At 36.8% G+C, this 12,930-nt stretch overlaps 2 protein-coding genes across 8 annotated transcripts in view; one reads left to right on the forward strand and one right to left on the reverse strand.

The window, feature by feature from the left end:
* Positions 1-5,107, reverse strand: part of LOC138715055 (cilia- and flagella-associated protein 410) — a 61,376-nt gene extending 56,269 nt beyond the window's left edge. For 4 of the 7 annotated variants that reach the window (XM_069847513.1, XM_069847515.1, XM_069847508.1 and 1 more), the window contains exons 1-2: positions 4,789-5,107; positions 4,558-4,623 (exon numbers count right to left, since the gene is read on the reverse strand). In XM_069847513.1, coding sequence (XP_069703614.1) covers positions 4,558-4,623; positions 4,789-4,868 — 146 coding nt within the window. In that variant the 5' untranslated portion in view covers positions 4,869-5,107. The remainder of the gene's footprint in view (positions 1-4,557; positions 4,624-4,788) is intronic. The other 3 variants (XM_069847511.1, XM_069847514.1, XM_069847509.1) reach the window with 2 other exon arrangements.
* Positions 5,108-5,435: 328 nt separating this feature from the next.
* On the forward strand, positions 5,436-12,023 carry Sse (extra spindle pole bodies like 1, separase). Its single transcript, XM_069847507.1, has 9 exons — positions 5,436-5,883; positions 5,969-6,095; positions 7,156-7,250; positions 7,326-7,612; positions 7,985-8,121; positions 9,428-9,729; positions 9,948-10,155; positions 10,239-10,406; positions 11,498-12,023. The coding sequence occupies exons 1-9, from the start codon at positions 5,799-5,801 to the stop codon at positions 11,814-11,816; spliced, it is 1,728 nt and encodes a 575-aa protein (XP_069703608.1). The 5' UTR covers positions 5,436-5,798; the 3' UTR covers positions 11,817-12,023.
* Positions 12,024-12,930: the final 907 nt, after the last annotated feature.

Below are 12,930 nucleotides of genomic sequence, written 5' to 3' on the forward strand. Positions count from 1 at the left end.
AGCCTTTTACCCCCGAGGAAGACCCGGTACCCAATTTTAACGAGATTAAATGAACCTCGTGGCCATTCTGGAAATTTGGCAATGAGAAAATCCCATCACCACCCGGGATCGAACCCCGGATATTCCAGTCCGTAGCTAATGCTCTACTAACTGAGCTACCCGGCCGCCTAGACACATCCAAATCGTTTGTTCCTTATATCATGGACACGAATAAAAAAAGAGTGTGAAATTTAAATGATCGGTGCCACGTAAGAACGACAATTTTTTGTTATACATTTTATACAATAACAAATTAAGCTGTCACTTTATGTACACAGTAACTTTGTGTGAAATGAATTATCATGTGTAACTACTGTAACGTACCGTATATTCTTTTTCTCGACAATCGTAACTATCTCACAATTTTGGCCTAGACCTTACTTACTCACGGTTTTTAAAGAACCCGCAGGTTCATTGCCGCCCTCACATAAGCCCATCATCGATCCCTATCCTGAACAAGATTAATCCAGTCCCTACCATCATATCCCACCTCCCTCAAATCCATTTTAATATTATCCTCCCATCTACGTCCCCAAAGGTCTTTTTCCCTCCGGCCTCACAATTAACACACTATATGCATTTCTGGATTCGCCCATACGTGCTACATTTCCTGCCCATCTCAAACGTCTGGATTTAATGTTCCTAATTATGTCAGGTGAAGAATACAATGCGTCCAGTTCTGCGTTGAGTAACTTCTCCACCTGTAACTTCATCCCTCTTAGCATCAAATATTTTCCTAAGCACCTTATTCTCAAATACCCTTGGCATCTTGTCTTCTCTCAAAGTGAGAGTAGTTCATGTTGTAAGTTGTGTCCAGTTTTTTTTTTCCGTTCTCTAAATGATTGAGATAGTGATTGATATGTACAACTATTATCAGACAGTACATCTCATTTGACGATATGTGTCAGAGGAAGAACAACTGTTTGTATGCATCTGAAGTCCGTCTAGTGTAATATGTAGCTAATCGGGGATGTATGCAATGAAGGAGGAAAGAAACTGGCCACCCTACCCCGTTATCTCCTGGCTTACTTGCTTCATAAGTGGTGCTTTCTTGGGATCACTTGTGAGGTTTAGACCTGCCTTCGGACAGTTGACTAAACAACAACAAACTATCCTAAGAAGTCCAATTGTACATTCTCCAGTCACATTGCAATATTACTCGGTTATAACTTTTTTCTTCGATTTTAAAACTAAATTAATGTATTATCATATTTAAAATTTTCCACTACATTTCTTTTAGATATACTTTCTGTTTCGCGAATCACTTTGATTCGATCCTACAACGATAATACACTTCTTCTCAATTTACTGAATTCATATAGATCATTCGTTATCTCGTGAAACCAAATGCTTCTGTGCGCCATAGCTCATAATAAGAACCTTATGGTGGGGATAAGCAAGCTAGTTTGCTGTTATGTAGTCGAAGTGTAGTGAGGGAGGGAAGCTTCCGACTCCACTCCTTCCCCCTTACGCGCAGGTAAGTTTCACGAGATATCGAATGGCCTATAACAACTTTACACAATGCCAGAAGAAATGAAACTGTTAAACAAGAGGGCAAATACCGTATAGGTAATCCATGGTCAGACTCTGGAGGCTGAGTGCAGAGGTCACAACTCTTAATAACTATCTCTTTCTCGCTAGAAATTCCCACATTACTTAGACTGAGGATTTAAGAATCATTCAGCACCAGTGACGTAAGCAGAATTTGGTCAAGGAGGGAGAAGGTCATTATAAAAATGGTTTAGCATTTACATTATCGGTATTTTAAATATTGTGCCACCGCCACCGCCACCGACAACGCCGCCACCACCACCACCACTATTACTACTACTACTACTACTACTACTACTATTATTATTATTATTATTATTATTATTATTATTAAAAATATGAACTTTCAAATGCACAAAACGTTAAACAAACGTTTCACAATAAAGTATAAACTCTAACGAACTGTTAAAATTAGTTTAAAATCGACAATGCAAGATATTTAACATATACACTGCAGAACTATCAAAACAACATTTCCAATATTTATAATTTTGAATTGTATTCTCATAGTTATGAAACAAAAGGTATGAATTCTTTAAGATTGTTTGAACCAAAATGCAACACTGTTACAGTATTTAATCATAGTAGTAATTTGGGCCCAAGAATATATAACAAATTTATATTTAAATACCCTAATCTTGCCAATTCTAATAGTTCTAGTATTAAATTTAAAAAGTTATGTATGGCTTTTATAAAAATTGAAAAATTGTAAATTTAAATGTATATAACTTATTCTAATTGCATAGTAGAAATAAAACAAATTGTATTGTATACTTATTAAGTTCAATTCAGGAATCCGCCCCTGAGCACGAGTTCTACTCTTTCAGGAGCAAGCTAATGTTTTTCTGTATTTATTATATTTTATGTTACAATTATTAGCAAAATAAATAAATAAATAGGTTTCACAAGTTAAATTTCATATTGTGTCGGCTTCATTTTATTACAAGGTCAGTACTAAGCGGTAGGTCTCTCTACAATAAAGACAGCATTGCTATATTATTTGAAAATGCTGCAGCATCAAGCACAGAGATTATACTGAAGGAGGGGTAGGACTATGCGTTACTGTATGTCGATGTACATTTTGTTACTCTGACAGTGAAAAACTAGAGAAGGGAAAACGATTATGAATAAAAATATATTTAAATCTAAATATGTAATTCTTTTTAATTGAAGGAGGGAGGGGTACAAACCTGGTAATCCTGCCCTAGCGTACGCCCCTATTCAGCACGAATAGTTAACAACATTATCAAATTTCATCTTAACTTTGGAGGACACAGTACAGTACTCTTAACAAGTTCTCAGAATCTATTTGGCCTAACGCATTAAACTAGGCCCTACTACATTGTAAAATTATAATACTGCACTTCAATTTTGAAATCTGGTCTGGGGTAAAATTAAGAAAATGGCTATTCAATGGCTGGTAGGTGGTCGGGGAGAGGAGTGGCCCTTAAATGGAAGTAAAAATACATTTGTTTTATGGGTTTTTACATCTGTTCTAACTACGAAAAATTGTCTCTAAAAGAGGTGGTCTCTTAACAAGAGAGGTCTTTAAGGAAGGTTTCACTGTATTTTGATATTGTCACCGAAATACACGTTTTCAGTAATGTGATTCTGCATGCAGTCAGGCTGTAACAGAGGCCTATATATAGCGAGGCAATTTCTCATACACAATTATACGAATCTGAACATATTCAGTATCTACCAAACGATTCATCTGGTAGTAATGTACATGAAATATAATTTTACTAAAAATAATTAATGGGTATTTATTACAAAATACAAAATGGCAATTTACTTGAAAGAGAGTAGCTATAATGATTTATGTTCTTAGATATTTCTTATACGAATAGAGGCCATATGGAAGGAGGGATGAAGTCGATCAAGAAGACTACGAAATCAACGAAAATTGACAAATACAAAATAAGGAACCTAAGAAGCTTACGGACAGGAATAATTATAGTATAGGATGCAGCGAAAACTGACACACACAAGCCTATCTTTGCGAGAACATTTACAACATTAATTGCTCCATGTGTCTATAAATGGTGACATACTCAATGCAGGATACCATTTTTTTGCAAGTCTGAAGAAACCAGAGGCAGTCAAAATGCCACTTCCACGACGTTACCATGGCCATTATAAAATACATACTGTGGTGATTCACATGTCACATTGACCCTAATTTTGTGCGATATGACGACTTCTACTCATTTCCTTTTCCCTCATTTCGTTTCACATACTATGGAACCCAGATGTTTGCTGCCAATGATTAATGGGCTCAATCATGGCAAAATCTGTTGAAAATTACTATAGGCCTATAGTGTTTTAAGAATACAGAATTTATGGTCAACATAGAGATCCACGAATTAAAAAATTATAAAATTTACTGCCTGTTCAATAGGCGAGAACAATAAAATTACAGTGCTACAGTATTGTTGCTTATCTTGTTTGAGAACGTGGCATGCAAAAAAGAATACTAAAAATAAATGTTTTAGAGGCTGTGTATGATATTACACAGAATATCTACGGAAGTCTCCAAATTTTATGAAAAATTGTATGTTCTTGAAAACGTACACTATGCAATAATTGGTCGTTACATTATTATAAGTCAAAGTAAGAAATTTGATAACATTTGTTTAAATATGTCAATACTCTGAATGTACAGTCAGCTTTTTTTACAAACGTGAACAAATTAGCTACCGGTATGCGTGCTTTATGTAACGAAGATGTCTTAATTTTGAAACCCTTCATGGCAGGGAACATTAAGGCCTTAAGATATACTAATTTACTACAGTTCCATTGAATACTACACAATATTCCCTACTATTTATATAAAACGTAAGATGAAAGATGTACATGTAACTTAATAAATGGATGTACTGCTAACAGTTGAAATTAATGACAGCGGTATATCTATCTATAATATATTTCATGCACACATTTGGCTTCATATTATAGTGTCTTTACCTTAATGACAATACTTCTACATTGTGCATTCGACGAAGCAAGCTGACATCTGACAGTTCACTGCCCCTGTAAATTATTACACATTAATAATTTCATATTTCAGAAATCACCGATATAATTCCTTAAAGTATGAACCACATGTAATAACAGAAATTAAAATACACAATTATGTATCTCAGGAAACACTCCATTATAATTTAAAAAAAGGCTTATTTTCGATTTTCAACTTACCAGCAATTTAGTTTCCTGATATTTGAAAGATCGGATGCCCTAGTACGAGCAATAACCATCTCTTCAGTTAACCTAGCCATTTCGAGATAAATAATTTATAATTCAGACATTGAATAACTAATATTTAACAGTATATAACATATTCACTGCCGAGAGTTCAAAATAGAAACTGTCAACACAAAATTTGCGAAACACCGCGTACCATAACACGGTACCATTCGAAACATCTAGCATATTACTGTTTCGTGTATTGCGCTTGAACGACGGGAAACCCGAATAAGTTCATTTTTCACTTGGAATTCGTGGCGAAAGAGAGCAGCACATGTAATAGTTTGTCATTTGTTCAAATTTAATGGAGTTCGTTCAAGACGTTCGTATGAGATTACGAAATGTTTACATTAGCGTAGTGACTATTCGCAGCAATTCGTCACAATTGGATATTTGTCTTGAAATCCTCGACTCGAGAATTGTTCGCTTTACTTAAGAGACAAAGAAAATGAAGGAAAAACTTTTTACATTTAGAAATCTTGTTTCCAGATCGCTTTTGAGGAGCAAATTTTTTTTTTCGTGGTTGCAAATCAAATTTGACCAAGTTATGAAACAGAATTTGTGAACGCTACCTAGTTGTGGATGTGAAGTGTCACCAATGCAGGAATTTTTCCGCTAGAGCTCGCATTTTTCAGTGTTAGTTTAGCGGCTAAAATTTAAGAAAATTTATATTGTTGATGTAAGGATTTTGAAGATGTTCTTAGCCAACTCGTTGTTATTAGCACTCATAACGGCAAAATAATATCATTTTACATTGACAATATAGTAATTTAGCGATTTTTGTACTGTTTCATAGCGAGTTTCTAAGAATTTAGTTGGTAACATTGGCTTCTGTGAAGACAACCGCCAAGAATTTGAACGAATCAAACATAACATTAACATGTGATAATCTGTTCCCATTTGTATGTGGTGCGAGGTTTATTAGCGTGTCTTTAAGTTACTGTTTGTTAATTAAGCGAAAAATGTCTTCTGATGCAGAAGATTTAATAAAACAACTTGAAGAACTAATCGATGTAATAGAGTTACCTATTGGACCAATTTACAGATGTATGACTATGTTATTATCGGTTTTACAGTTTAAAATATGATTCAAAACGGTTTCGTTGTATGTTCATATTGTATTTCTTTGCAGGCATTCGTAAAAGTCTTGCGAAGATATATTTGGAGTCTGGAAAGGAGATGGAAGGAATATTCAACCTGGTTGAATCACATGCAGTTTCACTTCGCACAAGAATGCATTTGAGATATGACCGAACAAGGTAATAGAAATGAAATGAGTGTAGTAGTTAGACCTACTTGTACATAGAACATGAACACTATTCACGTAGTTGCTTGAACCAAAAATAGATGCTTGGATCATTTCTTCACCTTACTAATAATGCAGGGTGTAGACTTAAGTTGGAACAGGATACGTAACCAATTCTTTAAAATTGATTAGAACTAGCCTACTTTATGCCAGTGATTGTAATTCTCCAGAAAAGTTGCACCAAAGAGGGCACAATTTTCTTTTCTTTAATTGGCTTCTGTAAGATGTATATAGTGATAGATAAACACGTACGGTAGTTAGTTTGCAGCCGCAAATAATATTTTCAGCATAAAAATCGTTTGATACTTGTATGTTCTAATGCCTCTTCTCTGCTTCTTATTACTAATTACCACAATAACATGTGAGAAATCCAGAACAAATTACTGGAGAAATAGTCAGTTTCCCTAGTGTTGTGTCCTGGACATCACGTTATTTGTAACAATGGGGGAGGGGGGGGCTACATTGTTGGGCACGGAGACGCATTCAACTTCAACATTGGTGGACTGTGAAAGGGGAACCAATGCTTCCACCCTTCTCTCTCCCAGTTCTGCATCCTTGATGTAGAGGATGAAATATTTCGGTTAAACGAGCGTTGAGCGGATTCCGCCACCATTTCGGTTAAACGAGCGTTGAGCGGATTCCGCCGATTTTGGAATAGATACCGATTTCTTTCTTGCACTCGTGGTGTAATGATACTCAGTACAGGCACAGCAACATATTTTCTCACCATACTTTTAAAACATCACAAGTTTCGCAATTTATAAGGAATTTTTTTACTTATTTCCAATCCGAAAAGGTACTACAAGCAGGATTTGGAAGCGTTACGAGAGGATAAAATTATGCAGGATTAGATATGAAATGTCCTGCGGGTTTCTTAAAAGCCATTTACAAGTAAGTAAATAAGATATGAAATGTCCAGGGAAATAAGCGAGATTAACGAAGTTTTACTGTAGTTGAACTTTCCCTCACTGTTAGTTCTTATGTGGAAACTCATGATTTTTCTATCATGACAGCAAGGAAGACAGGCATATGCTAGATGGGAGCCTGGTACAACATGGAAGTGCAGGAGTGTCTACTATATTGGACTGGCTGTGCAAGATGCCCACAGGTGAGTGCTGGTAGGTACCACTCTTGTTTGTTCATAAGCCTCATCTGACGACTGAGAAACATTGTTGTATTACAGAATGGAGCCTAGTTCAGGTGACCCGTGCCTATGACCCTACATTCCGCTTCTCAGTGAATTCCTCCAAGGCAGCAACATCTGCTCTGCACATCGTGAGATATGAGTGTGGAGCACGGGCACAGCAGCAGCCTCCCTTGTGTGTCACAGTGCCCATCAAATTAGAAAGCAGATCTCTGGCAGCAGAACTACATGCCATAGTGGCAGACCAGCAAGAACACCTCAAGTGGGGCACACTCAGCAGTGCACGGTACCACATGTTAAAGTCCAAGCTGAACCTCCGGATGAAGGTGAGATGCATTTCTCGTGTCACCTTTTCACAACTTTTTCGTAATTTATCATTAACAGTGAAAGGGATAGCTATACAGACAATCAGTTGACAACTTATCACTGCAGGGACCAGGATTTGATTGAGCTTGATTGATTATCTCTAACTTATTTCCGATTTTAGACAGAATGAAATTCCTAGCCACTGATCTACATAGAAGTTAACACATCCCCCAATCATTTGCAGGGAAGACAATTAAGTAATCATTTGAAACAGGTTATATGAGGAATTTGCATGCCAGTTAATTAATAGAATTAATATATAAGGCCTAATCTACTATTATTACTACCACCTTATCTCATCAACTGAATAGCCTCTGCTTTATTTGTTACAGAATGTGGTCAGCAAGCTACAGAGCGAGTGGCTGAGGCACTGGAGCAGTCTTCTGATAGCTCCGTACGTTGATTTGGTGGAAGAGGAGGCAGTAGTTTCGTTTGTGGACCAGCTGCTGGAGCGATGTGCATTGACAGTGTGAGTTCAATTGCAAATTCACAGATACTCTGAATATAATGTCAGATTTTCAAATGTTTAAAATAAAAACTGTAATACCAAATGCAAACAACTGGAGATGGATTAGGTTAGCTGTGATCACTCGACACAAATGAACCCACTATGCCTATATCTGAAGTCAGCACCAGTTCAAGAAGCTGACACAATTCCTTTTTATGGAACCCTCTGGCGTCTGATACCGAATAATTGAGGGGTTGGGTGCATGAAAGGTACTTCTCTCAAATCCAAGTTGTGGGAAAATTGATGTTGAAAATTCAAACCGTAATGATGTTACCTATGTACGCCTTTACAGTTTGGGAACTCCTAATCTCTATGATCACAGTAGTGAACTACAACTTGGCGATCATATGCATAACAGATCAGAGAACACAATAAAGAGTTTTATTCAAAAAGGGCATATCCTCTAAAATCTCCTTCTTGCACCCAGCCCCTCAATTAATATCTTTTGAAGCTTCAAAACTCTCATTGATAGTTTATATTTCAGGTGATCTCTTCCTTCTGTTCCACAAGATATACTCGAGATTTCCGTGATAAACTTTCATCTTTGCACGTGTTTTCTATACATTGTCGCGTATGTTGTAAGTCCATGATAATATAGTCTGTTCTTTTTAGGTCCAAGACTTTCTCTTTGAATAGTCTCTTACACAAAACATTGTCAGCAATTGATATTGCATTATATCTAAATGCCTTAACTATTGTCTAGACAGCTGAAATGTGCGATAATTTCTTAAGTTGAACAAGGAAATGAATATGTAGTTTGGTAACACTAAGGAGAATTATTGTGTGAATGTCCGAATGTTCTTGTGTTGTAACAAACCACAGTTGTAGTTAGTTAGTTAGTTAGTTAGTTAGTTAGTTAGTGGGGTTTAAAAAGGGCGCATCAGCATCTATGGCTATTTGCGCCCTTATCTAAAATTCTTTACAGAACAGAGACGTAATACAATAATCAGAATGTTTAAAAGAACTAAAAAACGTTGTCACGATTAACCACAGTTGTATCTTTTACACCAATGAAATTATATATATACCTATTACATAAATATAGTAACTGAACCTTTATAGTCGACACTATCTTCATCCATATTTCATATTGATATTCTGTAGATTAACTTAGATTTATAAGACTGTCAGTTATGTTTTAATTGTTTATAAAAACACGATACTTGAAAGCTACACAGATTTGTTATCTATCTAATAATAGACCAATACCCTCTGCGTCTCTGATTTAAATTGTAAGCAACTTTCCAAGTCTGTCATTGCACTGTAGGGATGCACGAGCCCACCGGTTACTGTGCCAGCTTGCCAAGGCAGCTCCCTTTCTGCCTGAATGGGACTTGCGGAAAGGCGTGGCCAGCTGTGTTGAAGCACCTGCTGCAGTCATCAAGGACATGGGACACCAGCTCAGCAGGTTTCCAGATGCTGTTCGACTGCTTGTGGTGCGCAGACAGCCTATCATCTTGCTACTGGACGAGGAGCTGGAACTTTTCCCATGGGAAATGCTCACTGTCCTGCAGGACCACCCAGTGAGTCGCCTGCCTTCACTGCATGTACTCTACACTCTTTATAAAGGTAATACCACGCAAAATAAATGGTACGTTTTTTAATGACTCCATTTCATAAATAATTCATGATATGATATGGCAATAAAAAACAATGATAAAATAAAAAGTGCAGGAAATCTACATTTTGTAAGATATGCTGGAATCAAATCTTCAATGACAAATCTAACCTGACTGGAGGAATTGTGAATGATGGCACACCATTATTATTATTATGCTCTATTTCAGCCCACAAATCTCGTATTGTGGGAGGCAGACTCCAGGTAGATGCAGGCCTCGGTTACTACATTGTGAATCCCGAACAAAATCTGCCACGTAATGAGAAGCGTCTGCGCACATTTCTGACACAGCGTGCACCCAGCTGGAAGGGCACATTTGGTGTGGCTCCTTCGTCTGATGCATTTAGGGATGTGCTGCAGCATAACAACATGTTCATGTAAGGCACATCTTGACTTAATCATGGAAGAGGAAGACCTGTATAGCTGCTTAGGAATGTAATGAGTTTTCTCTCTATCGTAGATACTCAGGGCATGGGTCAGGAGCACAGTTCCTGCAGGGTGATGAGATCCAGAAGCTGCACTTGCGTGCTGTCCCTTTCTTGTTTGGATGCTCAAGTGTCAGTAGCAAGCACCTGGGTGGTTTGGTGGAGCCCGGAGGCATGTGGCACTTCTATCACATTGCGAATTGGTGAGTATGGGCTATCAGCTGCTATGTTGTGACTGAGGTGCTCAGCTTTTTATCTTCTACAGTAAAATGTCGTTACAATGAATGCCAATATAACGAAATATTCAGTATTACGAAATTTTTTTCTGTACCCTACCTTTTTCCCATATAATTACATGTTATAATATTTCAGTGTAACCAACCAATTTCGTTTTTACGAAATAATCAGTATAACAAAATAAAAATGTCGCCCTCTTTCCAAAAGGTTCTGCTTCTTTAACGAAAAATATTTTAAATATCGGGTGCAATTTGTTAGTAAGTAGGGACATATTTTATATTATAATAATATTGCAATTGCATAGTGGCCATGTGGTCATTAAATATCCGGCTAATGTAGTGTGTTGTTGCTGCACCTCCAAAATTCAATATGTGCAATGCAACAAATTTTTCAGGAGAAAAAGAAAAACGTCACTTTTAATTCCCTTCATTTTCAAAGCTACTTGCTTTCAGTGTAATTTCAATCATTACGTGAAAAATGATTTAAATTATACCGAAAGTAGCTTTGAAAATCAAAGGAATTAAAAGTGATCATGCTTTTTTCTCCTAAAAATCTGTTTAAATGCACATAGCAGATTTTGGAGACGCAGCGACGATGTCTACTCTGTCGCAGATGCCTCTGAACTTCATGTTCATTTTTTTCATGTAGTTTTTCTCTTGTTTTACCCATTTAGTTTCCTTCTACTAATAACAGCTCACTAATTCACAATATGGCGCCTCCAATCACATCTCATTAATCTCACAACATAGGTTCCCAACCAAAGTGGCACCTCCTGTCCTACAAGAGCTTCATAAAACTTGAATTTTGTACTTTTCCTGTGCATTTCTTTAAACCTGTTCCTTTTAAATATAGTGCAAGTTATGCTTCTTATTTTATTTAGGGATATTTTCCAGACCTACATGCAAATAGGTGCAATTCACAGCGTAAGTAGAGGTAAATATAAAAGTGTGCTTTGTTCTCTAGAAAAATAAAGTATTTCGGTATAACAAAGTAATTTAAGACGTCCCTAAGATTTCGTTATATTGATGTTTTACTGTATTTGTATTGTATGTTGCAGTCCTATGGTGGTTGGAAACCTGTGGTCGGTGACAGACACTGCGTCTGATGTTATCACAGTCCACCTGCTACACAGATTGCTACCACAGACTAGAGACATGGCTATGGATGCAGAAAAGGGTGAGGTACCTCCGAAAGCTACAGAATGCAAGGATCCCGATGCTCCTGAGCTGTGGCGCCCCAGTGGTTACAACTGGAAGCAAGAGCCTGATCTGCTTTATGCAATCAATCGCAGCCATAGCTCCAACAAGCATTATTTGGCAACAGCAGCACTTGTGGCTCGGGGACTCCCTATCCTTATCATTGGAAAAGTGTGTTGAGTGAACTAGCAATTTATATGAATTATTGAAACACATGATCGAAAGATCAGTTACCTGGCAGTGATGGCAGCATATAGTCATTATTACAAATGTGGTTTCAAATTACTTCTATCTTGCATGAAAACTACAGATTTTGTAAGCTGTAATTGTTTTATTTCGACATAAAAAATCTGGTAAGATCCTTACCACATTAACATGTACTACAAATGACTGGTAGTAACCTTATTCCTAAAAAGTGTGTGTGAATCTTGTGGGTGAGCGTGAAGAAATAATGCAATGACAGGAAGAAACCAAGTGTCCTAAGAGGAATCTAACAGGATATATTCTTTGTCCACTGTAGTTCATAGTTCTACCTTTGTTTTGATCAAGAGAGTCCAGCAAGAAAATGCTGTTAAGTTTAAGCAGTTAGAAATGTGAAACAACTTATCTCAAAATATCTAAGTTTTATGAATTCTTAGCCTGTAAGGCACTGAAGGATTGCTGACTGACAGTAAATATTGTTTTGTACTAGTGCTTACCCAATGCTGCTGTGGGGTAAACTTGATCAGGAGAAAAATATGGCTAAATTAAGTTGAAATTTTTTTCCTCCTCCTGAGTTGCAAATTAAGAGAGAATCTTCAGTCGTAGAATTTTCCTTTATCGCATATAGTGTCATTTTTCAAGTTATGCAATAGCTTGCAAAGTAGGCCATGTACTGACAATAACTGTTGCTTCACATGCGAAACATGGCGTAACTTTGAGTAGAGAGGAGGTGAAGATGAATTTTTTTTATAACAGTGACAACGGGAAAAGAATTGACTTCTGATGTCTCTAGTAAAGCATCTGGAAGAAAGGTACAGAGGTTAGAGAGCAATGTTGCAAATAGCAGCAGTTATCCTCCCCTCATTCTATAGCAGACAGACAGAGCAGGCAGAGATTTTGTGTTTATTACTAATAACTAAGTAACTTAGTGTAGTAGCATAAAAAGCATAACAGCACTTTAGACATAACTTATGGTTGTTACTCCAAACATGATTTTGGTTATCAAACTGTCTCGAAACAAATGTTAGAAGCACAATAAAGCATATTTTTTAAAAAATAAAGCATAATATTTAAAATAGCGCATGATTCTTGG

This window comes from Periplaneta americana, chromosome 15, assembly GCF_040183065.1.
Source record: "Periplaneta americana isolate PAMFEO1 chromosome 15, P.americana_PAMFEO1_priV1, whole genome shotgun sequence".
NCBI classification, from domain to species: Eukaryota; Metazoa; Arthropoda; class Insecta; order Blattodea; family Blattidae; genus Periplaneta; species Periplaneta americana.

Bases quoted from the DNA above. Each gene is read 5' to 3' on its own strand.
- Sse (XM_069847507.1), top strand. From the start codon at position 5,799: ATGTCTTCTGATGCAGAAGATTTAATAAAACAACTTGAAGAACTAATC. The intron at 5,884-5,968 runs GTATGACTATGT...ATTTCTTTGCAG, and splicing joins TATTGGACCAATTTACAGAT to GCATTCGTAAAAGTCTTGCG. The intron at 7,251-7,325 runs GTGAGTGCTGGT...GTTGTATTACAG, and splicing joins GCTGTGCAAGATGCCCACAG to AATGGAGCCTAGTTCAGGTG.